The sequence below is a fragment of the Vitis riparia genome, chromosome 13 (genome assembly GCF_004353265.1).
Source record: "Vitis riparia cultivar Riparia Gloire de Montpellier isolate 1030 chromosome 13, EGFV_Vit.rip_1.0, whole genome shotgun sequence".
Taxonomy (NCBI): domain Eukaryota; kingdom Viridiplantae; phylum Streptophyta; class Magnoliopsida; order Vitales; family Vitaceae; genus Vitis; species Vitis riparia.
This window is the reverse complement of record NC_048443.1, coordinates 22151170-22171785: the sequence shown is the minus strand read 5'-3', so window position 1 is coordinate 22171785 and position 20616 is coordinate 22151170. Positions and strand designations below refer to the sequence as shown.

Below are 20616 nucleotides of genomic sequence, written 5' to 3'. Positions count from 1 at the left end.
TTACCTTATTTCTGGAAGTTGATTCAAATTCTTGGACTTGTATAAGTCTAGAGACTGCAATTTTCCTCCTTTAGTCCTATTATTCGATCCTCAGGAGCAACCATAGTCTCACCAGTTTGTTCAATAATGGATTTAAGGGATGATACAAATGACTTAGGTTCAGAGAAAGAGGGTACGAATATTGGATCAGTCACTTTGGAAAGGTCAATGAGAAAAGAACCGAAATCCTTATCTTCATCCTTATCTTCCTTGATGGAATTCTTCCCTTGAAGATAAAGAATGGGAAAATAAGACTCAGTTTTGTTAAAAGTAACATTAGTTGAGACAAAAGTTTTTTTGGAGGGTGGATGGTATATTTCCCTTTTGAGTTGAAGAATATCTCACAAAATTATATTTGATAGCTCTTGAATCCAATTTTCCCTTGTTTTGATCACTGTGAACATGAATAAAGGACACACTCAAATATCTTAGGAATGAGATGGTTGGTGGTTCTTATAATGTGATAAAACATTGAGAGTATTTCCATGGGACTTCTGAAACCTAAGGTTTTGAAAGGTAATTGGTTTATGAGATGTATGGTAGTTAGAACGACTTCACCTCCAATAAGATTTAGACACATGTTTTTGGAACAAAAAAACTCATATTGCATAAGTAGGTGACCATTTTTCCTCTTAGTAACTCCATTTTGTTGTGGGGTGGTTATATACAATGACTAATGAATTATTCCTTCAAGTTGAAAGTATATAGTTAGGACTTGATTGAAATAATCTCTGGTCTTGTCAAATCGAAACCTCTTGATTTCGACACCAAATTGGTTTTTGATCATGTTATGGAAATTTAGGAAAACAAAACTCATAAAATTTTGGTTTAAGTAAGAAGATCCAAGAGACTTTAGTACAATCATCAATGAAAGACATAAACCAACATGCCCCAGATATATTAGGGATAGTAAAAGAACCCCAAATATCACTATGAATTAGATGAAAAGGATCTAAACTTCTTTTATTACTGGGTGGAAAGGTTGTACACTTGTGTTTGACTAGTTCACATATATCACAATGAAAACTCTCAACATCTAATATCCTAAATAGAGAAGGATTCAAGATCTTAAAAGTTTTAAACAATGTATATCCAAGTCTATGATGATGAAGCCAAATTTTTCTTTATTGAGGTGATAGTGCTCAGAAAGAAAAGATAAGGATGACTTGCTTGGTGTCTCAAGGTAGTATAGCCTGTTCTGTTCCTTAGCAAATTCAATCATCTTCCTCAAATCTTGATCTTGAAATACAGTGAATAGGGTAAAAAATCACATTGCAACCCAAATCTTATGTGAGCTTTTGTATAGAGACAAGATTAGTAAACAACTTTGGAACATGTAGCACATTTCTAAGTGTGAGTGGGAGACTAATTTGGACATCTCCTATACCTATAATGGTGGTTAATGAACCATCATCTATGACTATTTTCCTATTATTTGGACAAGGGTTATAGTTGTTAAATTTGTGTGAGGAATGAGTTATGTGATCTGTACCATCTGAATCTATAACCCACGAATTGATAAAGGTTTCAGCTAAGACTTTCAATTCAATGGAAGTAAGAAACTTACCTAAAAGTTCCAGTGAACAGGTACCTAAAAGTTTCTCAAAAGATTCCAACAAAGTTTGCAGTTTTTCAATCTCCTCCTGGTTAAATCCGCCTTGTTCCAAGGATCTTTCTTTGATTGGTTGTATAAAATACAAGTGTGCTTGCCCTTTATCATGGTTAGATGTTGATGGCTCACCATGGAGTTTCCAGCGTTGCTCTTGTGTATGCGTTGCCTTTTGACTGTAAGTGCACCATAAGCTATCCCTGTTATGATGGTTTGTGACCCTTGATCAATCAACCCTCTTGTGATCAACAATGCCTGCCTTCTAATCATTTCCCTTGCTAACAACAATATCTAAGCCTTTCAAATTCTGAGGTTCGAGCATGATCTTCTCCTGCTTTGTTTTGCTCGAATAATGGAGATAGTCTCATTTAAAGTTAGAAGCTCTTTGCTAAGTATTTGAACTCTAACTTAGTCAAACTCAACAGTGAGACCAACTAAAAAAATCATAGGTTTGATCCTTTTCAATACAATTCTTTAGGATTTCTGCATCCTTAGGACATTTTGTCTCAATGCATCGAAAGTGATCGAGTTCTTACCATAGATTTTTCAGCATATTGGCCTACTCTGTGACTATTTTATTTCCTTGTTTTGCGGCTTCGGTCTTGACTTTTATTTTGTAAACTTGGTTTGCATCTAGTGCCTTTAAGTATGTCTGGTGAACTGCATCCTAGATGTCTTTGGCAGTGATTAGGAACATACAGATGTCATCGATTTCAAGCATCATGAAGTTCCACAACCATACCATAATCATTGAGTCTTGCTCGTCCCAAGCATCAAATTAAGGGTCCCCTCTCTTTGGTCAAGTTCCCAGGAGATGACTTAATTTCGCTTTTCCCTTTAGAAAGGTATGAACAAGTTGTGTCCATTTCAAATAATTCTTCCTGTTAACTTGGCATGTTGCTTGAATATTCTGCAATTCTCTTATGGTGTGACTTGTTATCACTTCCTCAGATTGAGTGGTGATAGTGGGAGTTTCTAATGCCTCAAGACATTTCCTTTTTTCTCTTTTTTCTCTTTTTTTTCTTTTTCTTTTGGTTAAAATATAAAACACTCTTGAAGGTTAAAATATAAAACACACTCTGAAGGTTAAAATATAAAAAATCATGAAAACTCTTATGAAAATAGGTTTCCCAAAGCCACACACATTCTCCTTTGCTCTAACCAAAAATCCCCTACTCAGGCATTGATATTAGAACCAATTCTAATACCTATAGAGATGGCAGTCCTAAGCCAAAAGTCTCTCCATCTTCTCCTTATAGTATTCCAAAGTCCTACTCCACAAGGCTCTCCAACCTCTCTTTGGATCGTCACCCATCATCACTCACCCTAAGTTTGACAACTATGATATTCTTCCACATGCAACCTTTACAACATTTCTCCACAACCATTTGCTAAGAAGGGCTTTGTTGGGAGTTTCAAGCCTTCTTAAACCAAACTGACCCAGATTCTTTGCCTTACTATCCATGCCCCACTTCACAAGATGTATCTTATTGCCCAAGGACTTTTACCTCAAAGGAAGTCTCTTTGAAGTTTCTCCAGTCGATGCTTCAGTCTTTGGAATGACAAACAATGATATATTACAGATTTGCAGGCTAGAGAGAGTGCTCTACCCAAATCCCATTTGTTCCAGAACAAAAAGAAAAAACTTCCAACTCACATGATCACACACTTTTTTTAAATCTAATTTGTACACCAACCTTGCATTTGAGCTCCTCTGCGGAACCTATTGCCTTGCTATCAGAATAGCATCTAAAATCTGTCTGCCCTCCCCCGGGCATTTTTAGATTCCAGCATCACCTTTCCCATGGCCAATTCTTTTTAACCCTTGAACCTGTAGGGTCCTTTCTGGATTACTGAAGCAAACATTTTTAATTTAACTGGCCCTGGTCTATGATGCATCTGCTTTTTCTCCTCTGTTGTGTGTGTATATGTATGTGTTCTCTTTAATTACCAAGAATGTCATTTAGTTATGTACACCAATTCCACTGTGTATTTCTTTTCTCCAAATCTCAGTTAGCAGGATTATTATCTGATGATATGAATGCTGTCAACAATATGAGATTGCTGGAGGGATCATCAGATGCCAAGAAAAGCACAATCGGAGCCTTTTCTCTGAAATTTGAAGTGCCTAAGGTAAATGTACGTCTTATATTGAAATGCTGAAAGTGACTCTGTTTAATGAATTTCTGTCTTGAAAAATCACTTCCCTTTTCCCCCTTTTTCTATTATTAGAGGAAGCATGCAGCTAGAAAAGAGCGTAAAGGTGAAGAAGAAACGTGGCAGCTATCACGATTTTACCCAATGATAGAGGTAAATTTAAGATATATTGTACCTCTAAGATATATTCCTTTCTTTTTAAATTTGTCGCCAATGCCCATATTTGAGAAGAAATGGGTCTCTTTCTCTATTAGCCCTCCTTTGTGCACTGTAATTTAATGTGTGAAAGTTTCCCACGGTTGATTTCTTCCTCATTTTTAGAGCCCTTCCGTATAGAGTTGTGCACCTTAGCTACTTTTTATCAAATGCATTATCAGTATCTTAAATTGCCTAGTCTTTTGCTTATCATTTAATTACAGAAATGCAGGAAGCACAAATGCATAAAGCATCAAAATTGGGCACATTGCTCCCTGAATGTAATGTATTCAGTATTCTAGTGTTGGTATCCATGGATATTTTGGAGTCCAAATTACTAATATTTGTGCCATCTTTCCTTTTTTTTTTCTTTTTTTATTTTATTTTAAAAAAAGGCTTAATTTCATTTTAATGAGTATTTTAGATTGGCAGAAATGATTAGTGTATATTGATACGTTGAGTAGGCCATAAGCTTGATGCACTTTTAATCAGATTGCTGCTTCTTGTCTATGGAAAGCAAGGCAGATGATAGGGAATTTTCTTTTATATCTTTTGGATGAACTTTTGTGGCCTTTTTTTTGTTGAAGTTTGTAGATTTTTTTTTTCTTTTTTCTTTTGTGATTTTTGTGTTGTTGGCTCTTTAGTTTATTTCTTTTCTCAATATTCGAGAGCACCAAGCTGTATTCTCTTGTGTTTGTGCTGTTTTATTAAGGAAGCAGAAAACTCCTTTTTGTTTTCTTTCTCGTTGCTGAGTGAAGACAATAGTTGTGTCCAAACAGGTCTGTATTACTGCTAACATTGAGGGCACTGTTTGTAGTTTTAAATCCATGGTTTGCTAGTCAGCTTGTTTCAGTATCTTTCTGCACTAGTGTGCCTCAACATACCCCTAGTGCGGATTACTTTCACATTTGGGCCAAATTGTATTTAGGTGAGGAGGGTTTCTCCCTTATAGGCTTCCTGGAGTGGGTAGCATCCACTTAAGGGGAGGTGATTCTTTTTGTCTTTGTTTTTTGAGGCCCTAGCCGCCTTGTATACTCCCTGTATGCTCTGTGACGTTCCTCCTCTCTTTTAATGCATATCCTTTTACTTATCAAAAAAAAAATATAGTTTATGGTGTCTTTGGCTTTTGTTATCTTGAGAATCTCTCTCTTGGAGGTCACTAGACAAAGTGGGTAGAGATGCTCCATTTGAATTCCATAAATCAGGTTGATTGGCTTTTGTTTTTTCCTGATTTGCTTTGGCACTTCGTTTGGGGGATATTTCCTATGTACTTAGTCCTTTAGTATACTTAGTATTTGCTTTCAAAGAAAAGCAACATAGCCCTAATCACATAGCAGTCTGAGGTTTGTCTTCTCCACAGCATTCTAAATTATTGTTTGTTTTCCTTTTTCTTAGAGAAGGGGAGCATAACGTTAAAACTCGTTATTTTGATGATATAGATATGGGGAAAGAAAGTTTCTTTGAGAAGTTCATGGTTCTTAAACATGTTTTGCTCATCTCTGGCATCTCTTACAATTGGAACACTAGATTCTCAAAACATATCTTGCTCATCTTTTAATGATTACTTAAAGCTGGAACACTGGGAGCAAGTTGACCAGCAGCGGTGGATCTGAGTAGGGAATAAAGGGTGTGGGAAAAGAAAGTGCTTGATATTATTTAAAACTGGATTCCTCACTCAAGCTATTTTTAGTACTGCCACGAGATCCCAAAACAAAGCCTAATTATATAATAATGGAATGAGTTGTCTTATTATTCTGCATATCTTTTCTACCCTGTATGTGATGAGTGTATTACCAAAACCGACGTCATCTTTCAGGAACTTATTGAAAAACTTAGCAAAGGGGAACTTCCAAAGAATGATTATCCATGTATGAATGACCCAAGTGCATCTTTTGGTGGGCCCTCGCAAGCTGCATCAGTACGAGGAAGTCAAGGTCAAGCACCCCATTCAGTGCGAGCAAGACGGTCCACATGGGCTCGGCCTCGGGGCTCTGATGATGGTTATTCAAGGTACTCTTGTGGCTGTTCTCTTTTATTGGTATGTTTAGTCAACCATATTGAGGTTATGCATGTATTTGAGCTTCCCAGCCACATGCTGCCTCATGTGAAAATGCTTTTGATGATCTGCTGGAGGAACCAACTATAGTATCTGCCTACCATCATAATTTGCTACTTGAACTTAATCCTTTCATTATGGTTCTTTCTCTAGTTCGATGGGGCCTTTCCCTATTTTTCAACAACATGCTCTGCATGGATTTGAGCTCCTGGTTGATGTACATTGTTGCTTGTAGGAGCTTGTAAAACCCTACTAAATGGTTGGCCATACCCTGTATATTTGAACTATATGAATTGACAGCTAACTTTGACAGCTACAATTAGTTTTGTTTTCCTCCTGTGACTATTTAAATTCCATTGCCTTATTTTATGATCTTACCCATTTCCTGCTGCTTTTTTTTTTTAGTGATTCAATACTGAGACATGCATCCAGTGATTTCAAGAAAATGGGCCAGCGCATTTTTGTATTTATTGTAGGTGGAGCTACTCGATCCGAGGTATGGGAAAGTTTTTTTCATCTGTTTATTGATGGTTGCTCCTAGGCTATTGTTCTCATAAAATAATTTTCATTCCCAGCTACGGGTGTGCCACAAGCTTACAGAGAAACTAAAGAGAGAGGTTGTTCTGGGCTCAACTAGTCTTGATGATCCTCCACAGTTCATTACGGTAAAAGACTCTAGTTTTGAGTGATCTTTATGGCGGCTCAACTTTAAGTGTACTTTATCATAGATGTTAGAAGTGCATAGTTTAATCTATTATCTGTGGATTTCCTCATATATAATAATCCTGTCAAGAAACTGAAATCGTTCTTTTCTCCTTTGGGTTCTTTCTTTCTTTTTGGCTTGGGGGATGGGGTTTGGGTTGTTGATGAGATTTCTATTTAAGTTCAACCATACTTGTTTTGTATTTTTATTTTGTGTAACTAAACATATGATTATCACATGGAATTATTCTAATCTGTAGCTTACTCATTTGACTAGAACAGGTTGAAGCTTGTGGTTTATGATTAACAATCCCTCAATGGTGAAGGGAAAATAGGATCTTATGGCTAAGAACTATGCTACCTGAGTTTGGGTACAGGTGTGGGGTTTGGGTACATGTCGGATGTTTTGCTTCCCAAAATCTGAGGACATAGGGATTTGACTGAAAAGGATTGCAACTATAGGTTTGAGCAGTTGGATACAACATTAATGAAAAATAAATTAACACTAAACATAAGCACAATATCATAAGTTATCTATAATACTACATGGTTAATTGTAGTTAGAAAATATATTATTATATATTTTTTATTTTAATAAAATGCTCAGCATCATTTTTACTTTGATGTTACTGCTAATCGCATATGAAGAATCTACTTATAATAGGTTGTTTATTTTAATAAGGTGCTTAAGAAAATATTATACCACATTATTAGTTAGCTTTGATTGATTTAAAAATTTAAAATTGATTAATTTTGTTATAAAAATCTTCTAATACACTAGATGTTGATAAAATACAATTCATACTTAATTTCTTATCATGCGAAAATTTTGACTTTTTTCTGTTAATTGTTTTAATTTATGTCTAGATTTTTTAAGATATAAATTTTGATATTTATCTTTATATTTTTTTAATTATTTTTAACTTTGAATTCTATGTGATATTAATTGTTACATTTATCTTTACATTTTATCTATTATAATTAAAAAAAATTAAGAAAGAGATTAAGTATCTCTTCAATTACAAGATTTAGAAATTAGTTCAAATTACTTATTTTTTATTATAATTAATTTTATACTATTATCTGATATAATTAAAAAAAAAAAAAAAGCTTAGTAGCAAAATAGCCATCTTTGATGCAATACAAATGTAATTTAAAAAAGAAAGAAAGAGATAAAGCAAAGATAAAGCATTGTTGTATCAATATAAGTGTATTTGACATGGATCTCATACTCACACCCGTGGCCTGTTGTGTTGTCATGGGTATTTTAGCTGAAATTGACAAAGAAGGGAAGTGAAATAACTAAATACAATGGGGTATTAGATAATAGGTTTTAAAAATTTTCTTTTAAAGTTCAATTTTGTAAAGAACAGCAGAACAATGAGGTTGAGATGGTTAATAGGGCAAAAGTATTTTGTAGGATGATCAATAGGAAAATAGGGAGGAAGAAATATAAACTTATAAAAAAAGTAAACCTGTGTAAGTATTACAATTAAACAAACATGCATTCCTCCTTGATATAATATTGATGTATTGTAGATAGGCTCTTTAAACAAGCTGCTTCAGTCTTTAGAGGTGTTGTGTTGGGGATGCATCAAGTAGACAGGCTTTATTGTTATCTGTGATGAGCAGCTAAATTATAGGGTTTGAAGAGCCGAAAAATCGATATGGTAATGATCCATATTTCAGTGGAATCATGATGGAATTTCATAGAGCATCCACACAAAAGGGTTGTCATATGATGGAATTTCATCCGCACATGATGGTTATGTAAAAGGAATCGGTTATGCATTCCAGAGGGATCCTTGTCTGAATAAATAAATTAGAGCTCCATGGTAATGATATAGGTGGGCATTTTGGTGAGTGCAAAACAATGGCAGTGGTGACAGATTGTTATTAATGGCCAACATTGTACAAAAGATGTGGATAGATTGCCAACTTGGAAAAGGGAATTCACATATTATTGGTTTATGTACTCCATAACCAACTCCATAAGCTCCTTGTTTCATGTAAGCATGAATTTTGTTTTGGGGCTATTTTTGTTGCGGTGGATGATTTCTCCAAAATGGTGCATTTTACTCCTTGTTCTATAATTGTAGATGCTACACATTGCTTAATTATTCTTTAGAGAAGAAGTGGGGTTACATGACCTTCCAACTTCTATTGTTTCTTTCATAGAGATGCAAAGTTTATGAAACATTTTGGAGAACTTGGAACTCAATTAAAATATTCTAGCACGTCGTTGATAAACTGATGGATGAACTAAAGTAGTCAATCATAGCTTGGGTAACATATTAAGATGTCTTGTTCTAAACCATATGAAGATTTGGGACTCTATCATACATCAAGCAGACTTTGCCTATAATAATTTGATAGGTAGGTCTACAAAGAAATGCCATTTGAACTGCCTTATGTCTTAAACCTCCACCTGTGCTTGTCTTAGTACCACTACCACAAGAGGCCAGTGTAAATGAAGATGGGGTGGCTTTTGTTGAATACATAAGACCAATACATGAATTTAGAGCTGCCATCAAGGTTAGCAATGAATTATATGCATTGTAGGTGAATTTACTGCAATTTCCTAAGAATTTAAAGATGGGGACATGGTACTAGTGTATTTGAAGCAAGAGTTTTGATGAAGTACTTATCACAAGCTCAAGTCACAGAAGTTTGGACCATGCAAGGTTCTAGAGGAGGTTGTTCCAAAATGTGTACTTGAAAGAGTTGCCGCATGATTTGCCACTAGATTTGCAAATCACTCCAATCTTCAATGTCTTTGACTTATATTCATATAAAGGGTTTGATGGAGAAGACATTCCAACAATGTCCAAGTAGATTAACTTCCTAGAAGGCCAATAGATTTTATTGGAGATACTAGATGAAAGAGCTTGGATTGTCAAGGTAGAATTGAGAAATACTGGTCCTGTGATATGTGCTGAAATGACTAGTTTTCATTTTAGGGCATGGTTTTTCCTTATTGGGAGGAATTGATGCACGAGAAACGGAAAAGGTAATGCTGAGGCCAAATCACCCTAGTGCTATAAATATAGAATTGTTTTGCATTAGGAATTGAACCTAGATTAGATAAATAAAAATATACTTGTATATATAACTTGCCTATTTTGATTAGTCTTTTATTAGTTCTCTACTTTATTCTGATTAGACTTTTAGTTTTCTACTTATATTAAATTTCCTGCTTTATTAGTTTATGTTTTGCTATCAGAAATATTGCTTTTCTCTTATATTTAGGTTAGGATTAACTCTATAAATTCCTAGGATAGACAATTTTTCGTTTATTACTCATTCAATAAAGTTTTTTTATCATTCCAAGAGTATTTTTTTATTCCTTTCTTTGTCCTCTCATCTCATTCCTTTCCACTGCTCAAAGTTCTCTGAATTTCCATATGTAAAAATCCAGAGGAGAAAAGCTTAAAGTATTATCAAATACCTCTGCCAGTGTGACAGAAATTGGGAATGTTATTATCTTTACAACTCAACTTATGCCAATAGTACTATCACCTTGAAGTTTTCCACATTTTCTTAGGGAATGATTCATGAGTTCCAAATTCAAGAGAAGAGGAAAAAAAAAACAAATGAAAAAAAAAAAGCCTGCAAAAATACTATTACTTTCAAAGACTATGAGGCGCATGCTGGAAGGGGCATGACCGGGTCTTCATAGCAGTTGTTTGACTGTGATGGAAGCTAAATGCGAATTGCTACATAAGGGCTGTTGATGATGGTGGATCCCTGTGATGGCAATGCTGCAAGCATATTAATTTCAGTTTTCATTTGAGACCTTTAAATGCCAGATCACTGGACTGCTTGGACATGTGCAAGATATGCTACTGACTAAGCCACATTTACCCAATCAGTGGAAGCTTCTTTAATGCTGGTTTCCCATCTGCTGATTTCAGGTGCATATGTAAGGAGCCTTGGAGGTCGATCCTGATCCTGTTTCCTCAACCTATTGCCAACTGGTTTTGTTTAGTTTCTTAAGTTGCCCAACCTCCAATCCCGCCCCCTCTGCTTCCTCTCCTTCCTCTGGACTGGAATTTCCTTAAATATATATATCATTATATTAATCAACAAATAAATAAGTAAATACACAATCATTGTAATGTTGCCAGTGACGTAGCGGTTCCATGTAGTAAAAGAACAGTAGTATTGTACCAGTTACAGTGGCCAGCCAAATGCCATGTCTAATTGTGTCTTTGTTGATGTCAAATGCAGAAACTGAAGCTGCTGAGTTCACAAGAATTTTCATTGGATGATCTTCAGATTTAAATTTGGATGGATCTGGAAGCTGGAAACCGCTTATTCTCCAGTTTGCATACCAACATGTAAGCATAGGTCCCCATTTCCTTAGAATGTTTCCATTTTTTAACATTTGATGTAAAATGTTCATTATAGATACCATAAATTGTATTGGGCTTTGTTCAGAACAACTATGCAGAAGGCAGGGTTGGGGCTTTAGTAGCAGCTCTGTCTATAGATGAGCTGAGGCTCTTGCTTATTGGCTTCATATTGTAATTGAAGTGCTGAAGTGTTGTCGCCCCAGAAATTAACAGTGTGTATAGTATTAATATTAATTGATACGAGAAACCAAATGAAGTCATTGACAGGGAAGCCCTACATAATTTCTCCTGGCTTGTGTTTGTGCGGATGCTAAATTCTGTGTCTTTTCTTTTAGTCTTTCCTTGTGTGGCTTATCGGGTTGGGTTCTATTTCTTCTATGAATCCAAAATGGGAATTTTCTTTTCCTTTATTATTTCTCTTTTTGTTTCCATTCCTTGGAATGTTCTGCATTAAGTGATTCTGATTTTCTAAAACAAGGAAAAATCTTTGGAAACTGTAATTTCTATGATTATTACCAAGGAATCAAGGCTTTATAGGAAATGGAAACATGAAAGCTCGTTGATGTGGGTTCTGCATTTATAGAATGACTACAGTAGTGAGAACCTAATGTAAAATAAGTGAAATAGAATCTGTATTAGTATATAAAAATAATTTATTAACATTAAATTTTTTTGAACTTTCTTTTACCTTTTTTTTTTCTTGTATTTTCCATCATGTTTTCTTCGAATCAAACACAGCTTAAAAGTATTGAGTCAAAACGCGCTAGTTGGAATATGTGGAATGAAGATATGTACAGTCCATCCGCCATTAGTGTAGGAGTGCCGGGTCTACCTAAGGTTAGAGATGCAGCCTAAGCTTAGGCTTTCATTTTCATTTCCAGTTTCATTGTTGTTGCTTTTAAAGTCTAATCATGTGTGGTTAATTGCTACACAATGCATTATCGATCTCAGAAAATATTTTCCCTCCAGCACTCAGCATTGGAACAAACCTACAAAACCCCAAATCCTAATTTCAACACCAAAAAAAAAAAAAAACAAATTCCTCAAAACCCTAAACCCAAATTGTTAAATAAAGCAGAATTTTATATTTTTCTTTTTGATTTCTCTATTCTTACATTGCTTCTGGTTTTTTATAACTCAAACTAAATTGATAGCTTCTTGATGTTAGAAAACCTCATCAGGTTGATTATGCTTCATTTTTCATATAATTTAGGAACTTTTCAATTTTCTATCAAATAAAATTCTTTTAAAATTGAGAAAATCGCATATCTAACCTGATTTTAAAAAATATAAAATATAAAATATAAAATCTCGTTCTTAAAAAAAATGACACAAGAAAACATGTTACACGATGCATCATCAAAGATGACTATGAAATCTACTCTCCCTTCTACTCCTCTACTGCCAGCGCTTGGATTTTCAGAAGACAGAGATTTAAAATGGTAGATCGACAAGTGTAGGTGATGGAGATTTGAGGATTTTCTATCATTTCTATGCTTGCAAACTACGGACTCTCGAGTTTTAGGGAGTTTATGCGATTTTAGGGACTTTCAATTTCTCATATTTGGGGATTATTTTGGTTTCCTTCCCATTTAGTAATTGTCACCTCAGTTTTCAGAGCTAGTGTTAGCCTTTTGGACCCTTGACCCTAATTTTTTCAAGAAAAAAAGGTCTCATGGGTATGGACATTGCACCCATGAGGGCACTTGGAAGAGTAGCAAGGTGTTGGAGGTTTGGTGGACATTACTAAAAAGGTACGAGTGTTGAGAAAAGGCAACACTAGGGGTTGGCACAAGCCATGCAGCGCACGCTTGCGGGCACCATCCTGTGCACGCCCGCGAGCTTGTGCACATATGACCTCATGCCCCTGCATGTAGTATCTTGTGCCCACTACCATATACGGCCCGACGCTCCTGCGTGCAGCATCCCATTCCTGAGTGCGCACATAGCCTCGCACACCTGGCCCCGTGCCCGATGGGCCAGCAAGATACATTATTGACTTAGACCTAATGCATTGCACATGGGCGCAATGCCCTATGCATGGGACAGATGAGCCGTGGGCGCAATGCTATGGCATGATGCTACACCAAGAAGGATCTTGAACCTGAGCATGGGTTATTGCAGCAACACGGAAGGTCTCCTACGCATGCTAGAACTGGGGCACAATGCCCTGTTGACACGGATGCAAGCTATGGGCGTAATGCCATAGCTTATCACTACAAACAAGAGAAACTTGGGGATGGCATGGGAAGCCACAACAATGATCAGACTGATATAGACATGGTGGTGCATGGCTTAATCAAGTAAGGCATGGGAGGGCCTTGCAAACGTCTGGTTCATTAGACGTGGACAGCAACACCTTGGTGTCATGAGTGCCTAGACATGACACAAAGATGGGATGGGCATCAATGCGTCGGTGCACACTGAGACATCAGATAGAGATAACTAAAACACACAAAGCATGACCAAAGATAGATGATTGACATAGGCTACGAGGCATGCACACATGGTGTTTAATGAGAGCTAGACTCACATACAAAGGCCAAAGACCAAACTGACATGGGCTTGGCTTGCAACATCGGAGTGGACATGACCTTGGGTCGATTGATCAGAGAAGGGTATGGATGACTAAGTTGCATGAGGCGGTTGCAAAGGCACTTGTTCGCACAAGGTACCTATTGGCAAGAGACACCATTAGGAGGCATGATCTGGCTTGGCATGAACATCAAATAGCTCTGATTGCATGCAAGTGTGAAGTAACACCACGGTTGGGAATGGGTGTCTTCAGTTGGGTGGTTATGGCAGGTTGCATAACCACCACTCAGGCTCCTACTTTAAATTCAAATGAGGAAGGCTCATCTATAAAAGCTTATGCAAGACATAGAAATCAAGGGTGAGTAATCCGGAGAGAAAGAAAACAGTATCATTCTCTTAAAGGAGTTTTTGGGTTCTCTGACAGAAACAAAATAGGTTCACATCTTTAAGACAATTTAAAAACTTCCTCTCCTCCTTCAAAGCAATTATGCAAATTTTGCAGACGTTAGGGCCATTATTAGCCCTATCTACACCTTAACATAATTGTCCGTATACTTTTTCAATTTTTTTTCACAAAGAAAGAGATATTTTTGGCAAGTACTACGATGGAGTGCATTCGAGAGAGACTTAAAAAGAGGATAAGATGGGACTTGAGAAGCAAAAGCTCAACAACATAAGATCACACAGCCTTGGATGTTGGAACTGAAACCAAATAAAAGTTTCAGAATTTTAGCCTATGTTTGGTTCTCGTCGGAAAATGTGGGCAAACAAAAAATAAAAATGAAAATTGAAGGGAAAGAAAAAATGAATAAAAATAAAAAATAAATTTAAATTAAATTAATAAATTATTTTTATATGTTTTTTAAAATTTATTTCACTTAATTAAGACAAAATAATTTTTAAATGTATAAATTTTTAATTAATTTAAATTATATTTAATATTCTTTTAAAAAAAATTATAGTGAAATTAAATATGAGAAAACTATTTTTAAAAAAAATATTTTTTAGGAACTAAACATAACTTTAAATATTTTAGGAAAAAAAGGAGTAAGAGAAAGAAAAATAAAATAAACCTATTTGATAGTAAAATAAAAGAAATTTAAATATTTATCTCGGAGATTGACATTCAATAATTAAATAAAGTATTATGATCTCCTCCATTTGGACCAAGGGAAGCCCCCCTTTACCTCCGCCAACCTGTCCCATGTGACATGTCCAATTCGAACCTATCTTTTGAGAAGTCGGTACTTACAAATTCGGAAATTCCACTTCATTGTCCTTTCTCAATGAATTGGGTTTCACCTAAGAAATAAGAACAAAAGGGAAATCATTCCCACAAATAAGCACAGGCAATTAGGAAAAGGACATTAACTCCTCTTAGCTCAAGCCCCACATGCTAATATCTATTTAATTTGCATTATTCATTTCCAAGTCTATCAACCATCATACCATTTCACCCGACCTAAGTCTTCAAATTTCATCCTCATCTCCAATTACGATGACAGATAAGACAAAAAATAAAAACATCTGTACGATGGGACAGGGTATGACACTAGGGATGGCAATGGGGCGGGTCATTTCGGGTACCCGCCCCGCCCCATCCCGATTATATATAAAATTAAAATTAAATTAAAAGTTAATTTAAAATTTAAAATTAATTTAATTTAATTTTTATTTTATTATTTTTAATATATAGATAATAATAAATTATTTTTAATAAAATAAGTTATAAAAAATATAATAATTTAATTATTTATAAAATATATTTATTTTAATATAATTAAAAATTTTAAAAGTAATTTAAAAAAAATTAAAATTAAAATTAAATAAAAAGTTAAACGGGCGGGGTATGGGAATGTAGCATACCCGCCCGCCCCGCCCCGGCCCGTTTAATTTTTTAAATGGGATGGGGATGGGAATTCCTTTAAATAAACGGGGCGGGGTTGGGAGGGGGGCGCCCCGCCCCGAACCCGCCCCGTTGCCATCCCTATATGACACGTTACAATCCATGGTGCCGCCATGCGTAACCTTAATCTCTTTTTCCTTATCTTCCTCTATTCTCATTCTATTTTTTTCGGTCTCTTTAACTTAAACCATCTCAGTGTCGGCTGCTTTGATTCTTCCCGGAACTTCTTGTAAATGTCCCCTTGTAGAACTTTCTAGTCCGAATCACTAGTATGAGCGATACAAGTGAACCTAAAAATGTGGTCCCTGTGATTATAATTAAGGCCAATTTGAAGCACTCTACCGCTGAGCAGTTCAGATCCCCCGAGCTGCCATTTTCTTTTCTGCCTCTTTATCTTATAGACATCCGGCCACCAGCACAGTGTGTAAATAGGAACCCACTGGGCTAGCCACTGCGCCAAAATTGTACAATGTGGAGTAGAATTTAAGGCCAAAAATTTCAGAAATGATTGCCGTAAAGTATTGGCCATTGAGCACCGAAGCAAAAGCCGATAATTATTGATGCTACGTAGAGACCATCCTTGATGTTGAAGGCGATGAGGAGATGACCAACACATGAGAGGAGGAGGAGGATGAGTGTGAGTATCAAAGGGCGGGGGAACTTGTACTTGTCTAAGACGATCTCCGATCCAAAGCCTGCAGTAACTCTTCCAAGATAGTTCCATGTGCTAACCAGCGATATCAAAGTACTCATGCTTTTCTGGGGGTACCCCAGTGAAGCTCCAACCTGTCCCAAGTTGTCTACGACCCTTAAAGACCCTCCAATACCTCAAATTGTGGCAAAGAATAGAATAAACATGTCTATGGTGAAAAGGGCTTGAAGTATGGTGTAGTCCTCTCCTTTGTCCGGTGGCCTGAACACGTTGGAGAAGCAAGAAACTTCCTTCTGTGAACTTGGTTGTTCGGTGAGCGAACTTGTTGAGGCTGCTGATTCAGGCGGTAGTGAAGATGAAGAAGTCTCAGTGTTCAACTTATCAGTGATGGTTGTCAACTCTGAAGTCTCACTCAGGGACTGTTGCTTGATCTTCCAAAGCTTCAATTCCTCTTGTATAACAACCGCAAATGGTAGAAAGAGAAAGAGAAAGAGAATGACTACAGCGGCTCTTCCGCCGTACTCACTCTGAGAAAAAGTGGGTTGCTTCTCAACTATAATTATAATCATGAGAAACCCAGCAAGGCCAACAGAGATGTAGAGAAACTTGTAGAAGACCTTGAGCTCGTTCTCCTGTCGAGTCACCTTCATGACTCGGATGGTCCGAATAAATGCAAAAGATATTGCGGCAGGTAGCCAACCTATGAGCAAAATAAGAACCTTTGTGTCATCTCTATAGAAGGCATGATATAGCTGTGTGATGATTGCACCACTCAGCCCAACATAACCCTTCAATATCCCCAACACCACGCCTCGGCTCTCCGGGAAGTTCTTAACTCAGGTCACCAGCGATCCGGTGTTGGTAAAAGCCTGGGAATTTGCACCGATGCATATGTAGAGACACATGTGCCATACTTGGGGCTTGGCTATTCTCTGAGTCACGCCAAGCCATATCATAAAGTAGTAAAAAAAAAATTCAGGACTGCGCCAACTGATAGCACAACCCATGGGAGCGTAATCTCGTTTATGAGCCCTGGAAGGATCCCATCGTTTGCTCCCAAGTCCTTGAAAAAGCTGAGTAAATTCAGGGTGGTTTGATCATATCCTAGAACGGATTTGAGTGTGCTTGAGTAGAGACCGAACATGCAGGTTGTACCGGCGGCCGACATTATCAGAAATGATGCTAATACCACTGACCACCGGCCAGTGATTACTTGGAGGGATAGGCTCCTCGTGTCAGCCCAACCACCCCCTCCGGCAGCAATTCCAGCAACCACCCTCTGGTGGAATACTACACTTCTGACATGTTTGTGTCAATATATTTTGTACGTACTGCGGGTAGTACACTAAATTTATATACACTGATTCAAGAGAGAACAAATTAAGATTGGTAGAATTACGCAATAGGGTGAGCTGGAATAATTACTCCAAAGGTGGCCTCTTCTTATCATTCTCGGAAGGACACCGGAATAATCACGGGAAAGGTGTGTAAGTTATTCATGTCTTCTCCATTAACACCAAAACACACATACAGAATATATTCATCAAGGAGTCTTTAGATAGGAACCAACCTGAAGCTTTTGATGAAGACGGTATGGATCTTCTAAGGCTGATGGAGGGCACCACCTTTCTCTGATTCTCTCAGGCAATGGGAGCGGGAGAGAGAGTGGTTATGTTCTTTCAAAAGGATGTGATGTCCCAAAAGACACAAGCCGAAATCCTTTTATACCTTCCTGCCTTAGGGACCATACCCATTAGTTATTGGGCCTCACGGGCCTTAGGCCCATCATCTAAAGCCCGTGATTGCATTGGACTCTACACATAAGGTGACCCATACTCTTAAAACGAACATTAAATCAAATGTCTATAATTCGAATAGCTTAATCATGAATCATTGATTAAGAATGTGTGAGTCCATATCTTAACAAGGTGGTCTCTTCATCATCATTCTTGGGGGAGGAAAATAATAAATTTAAATACCAAAATTGTACTTCAACTAAAACTTAAACTTTTAAAATTCAAATAATTTAAAACACCTCACTTGATTTATTAAAACATTTATTATGTGTAGGCACTATATTTATTATAATTATTGATATTCAAATTTTAAATTAAAATTTTAGGTTAAACCTTTACAATTATTATATATATAAAACAAAAATACTTCTAAAAAATATTTCCAAAATATCATTTATTGTTTTTTTTTTTTACATTTTTATTCTAATTTTTAATTTTATTAAGAAAAAAAAGTTTTATAATTATATAATAAAAATGATGATTTTTTCATATATATATATATATATATATATATATATATATATAATATATATATATATATATATATATTAATTTTAAATTGATAAATTATGTTTTTGTGTTAAATTCAAGGAAAATAAAATGTTTAATTTTTTATTCAAATTATCTAAAAAGAATAAGAAAATAATGGAGAATGTTTAATCATTTTTTTATTTTTTTAAAATAAAATAATTTTTATAAATTTATATGATTTTTTTCCTTTGCATAATGTTTTTTTTAAAAAATTTCATATATAATTTGTTTTCTCTAAATGCATCGAGGGGATGATATTAATACATTTGATATGTTGAATATTAATGAGGTATAAAGAATGATCTTTAAGATTATTATTTTTATCATAAAATATAGGTACAACAAAAATATGTTATAATTAGGAAAATTTTGAATTTTTTATTTATTTATAAAAATGATAATTTTGTATGATCATATCATATCTCATAACATACTTATATTATAATAATATCTGAAACCAAATGAAATATTAATTTGAATTCACGAGACTTATAGTTATATATATATATACAAAAATTATTATTAAATTTCATTGCATTGGATGAATGTTGTTAATATATTGATACGATATGTTAATACTAATAGGGTATGAATAAACATTTTAGAATTATTACTTTTGTAATGAAATATAAGTACAACATAAATGCATTGTACTTATAATACAAATATATTATCATTATAATATATTACAACATAATTTAATTTATTTTTGTTTAATTTTTTCACTTGCTATATTACCCAGTGAATAATTGTGAGTTATTCCATTTAATAGTTGTGTTAACGTCAATTGAATATTTATATATTATTCAATTGATGAATGCTCATAAAAATCATTATTCATTCTATTATGGTAACAAAGTTTTTAATTGTATTTTTCATATAGAAAACGATATAATAACATTAGGATATGATTTTTATTTATGAGATATTAAAAATTATTATTATTACAAGGTTCTTTAAAAAATCTCAATTTTTTTTAAAAAAAAATTTCAAATTTTTTAACAGTCACTTAATTGTTCACAAGTGAATAGAAACTTTTTCGGACTTGAGAAATGTATTATTGATTATTTATACTTATTATTATATATGGGTCACATCATTGATAATCTCAAATTTATTTATAAATAATATAAAAAATATATTTAAGGTAAAATTATCCACTAAAGATCTTTGAGATGAGTGAATCTTCTTATAATTATTTCATCCAGCCGACTCTATTAGGTATTTCTCCCTTATGGGTTGTTGACTTAGCTGTTCATATAAGGGAAAATGGGTTGAAGGGATCAGAGAGATAGGGTAGATGGTTGAAATTTGAGGCACACATGGAAGGTTAGGATTTTAATGGGTCCTGCAATAATTGTTGGCAATTACAGAGAAGATAAACTCATTTGAGTCGTATCCATTTCAGATAAGGCACATTCTAAACCAATGAAAATGGATCAAAAAAATAAAAGAAAAAGTTACCAAAAACAAAATCGTATTAAAAAAGGTAAAAGGAAAAAAATCAAAACAAATTATTGAAAAATGTTCTTTCCTTAAACTTTCTGTGCCTTTCTTTTTTGAGAAAATGATATTTAATATTTTCTTCCCTCTTTTTTCTTTATTTGATTTTTAGAAAGTAAAATTTTCCTTATATTTTCTTTTTGGAAGATTTAAGAAAATAATTTTTTTTAAAAAAAATAAAGAAAAAATTGGAAATTTTGAAGGACAAAACTATTAAATTAGCAAAAAAATAATAATAATAATTTCCCCCAAATTTTATCCACGTCTTTTTTAAGGAAAATGGTTAGAAAAAAGTCTCTTAACATTTTTCTTTTTTCTTTTTTTAATGTTGTTTTCTTTTTTAGCTTTTTCATAGAATTCAAACAAAAGAATAATTTGCATCACAGTTTATAAGCTATGTAGGAATAATTTGCTCATGATTGTTTAAATTCCAGAACAAAAAAATTAATTGACAAATTTTTTCATGCATTTTGTTTGGGAGTACGTGAAAGTTTCAAATGTAAAGTATTTTTCATCTTTGATTAAAAATCATCTTGTAAATCTAAAAATAAATTAAATTAAAAACTGAAGTTTTATAAGA

The 20616-nt window shown here is 34.7% G+C and overlaps 1 protein-coding gene and 1 pseudogene across 4 annotated transcripts in view; one reads left to right on the top strand and one right to left on the bottom strand.

Annotated features, from left to right (window-relative positions):
- Positions 1-11523, top strand: part of LOC117928152 (SNARE-interacting protein KEULE-like) — a 39277-nt gene extending 27754 nt beyond the window's left edge. The window contains exons 15-21 of one of the 4 annotated variants that reach the window (XR_004653516.1): positions 3662-3787; positions 3881-3958; positions 5817-6010; positions 6462-6552; positions 6632-6721; positions 10989-11098; positions 11199-11523. Coding sequence is in view for 3 of the 4 variants with exons in the window: in XM_034848037.1 (XP_034703928.1) it covers positions 3662-3787; positions 3881-3958; positions 5817-6010; positions 6462-6552; positions 6632-6721; positions 10989-11042 (633 nt within the window). In the remaining variant the exon portion in view is untranslated. Of the gene's footprint in view, positions 1-3661; positions 3788-3880; positions 3959-5816; positions 6011-6461; positions 6553-6631; positions 6722-10672; positions 10697-10988 lie in introns of all 4 variants that reach the window. The other 3 variants (XM_034848040.1, XM_034848037.1, XM_034848038.1) reach the window with 3 other exon arrangements.
- A 4185-nt stretch (positions 11524-15708) lies between these two features.
- Positions 15709-17960, bottom strand: LOC117928431 (annotated as a pseudogene).
- Positions 17961-20616: the final 2656 nt, after the last annotated feature.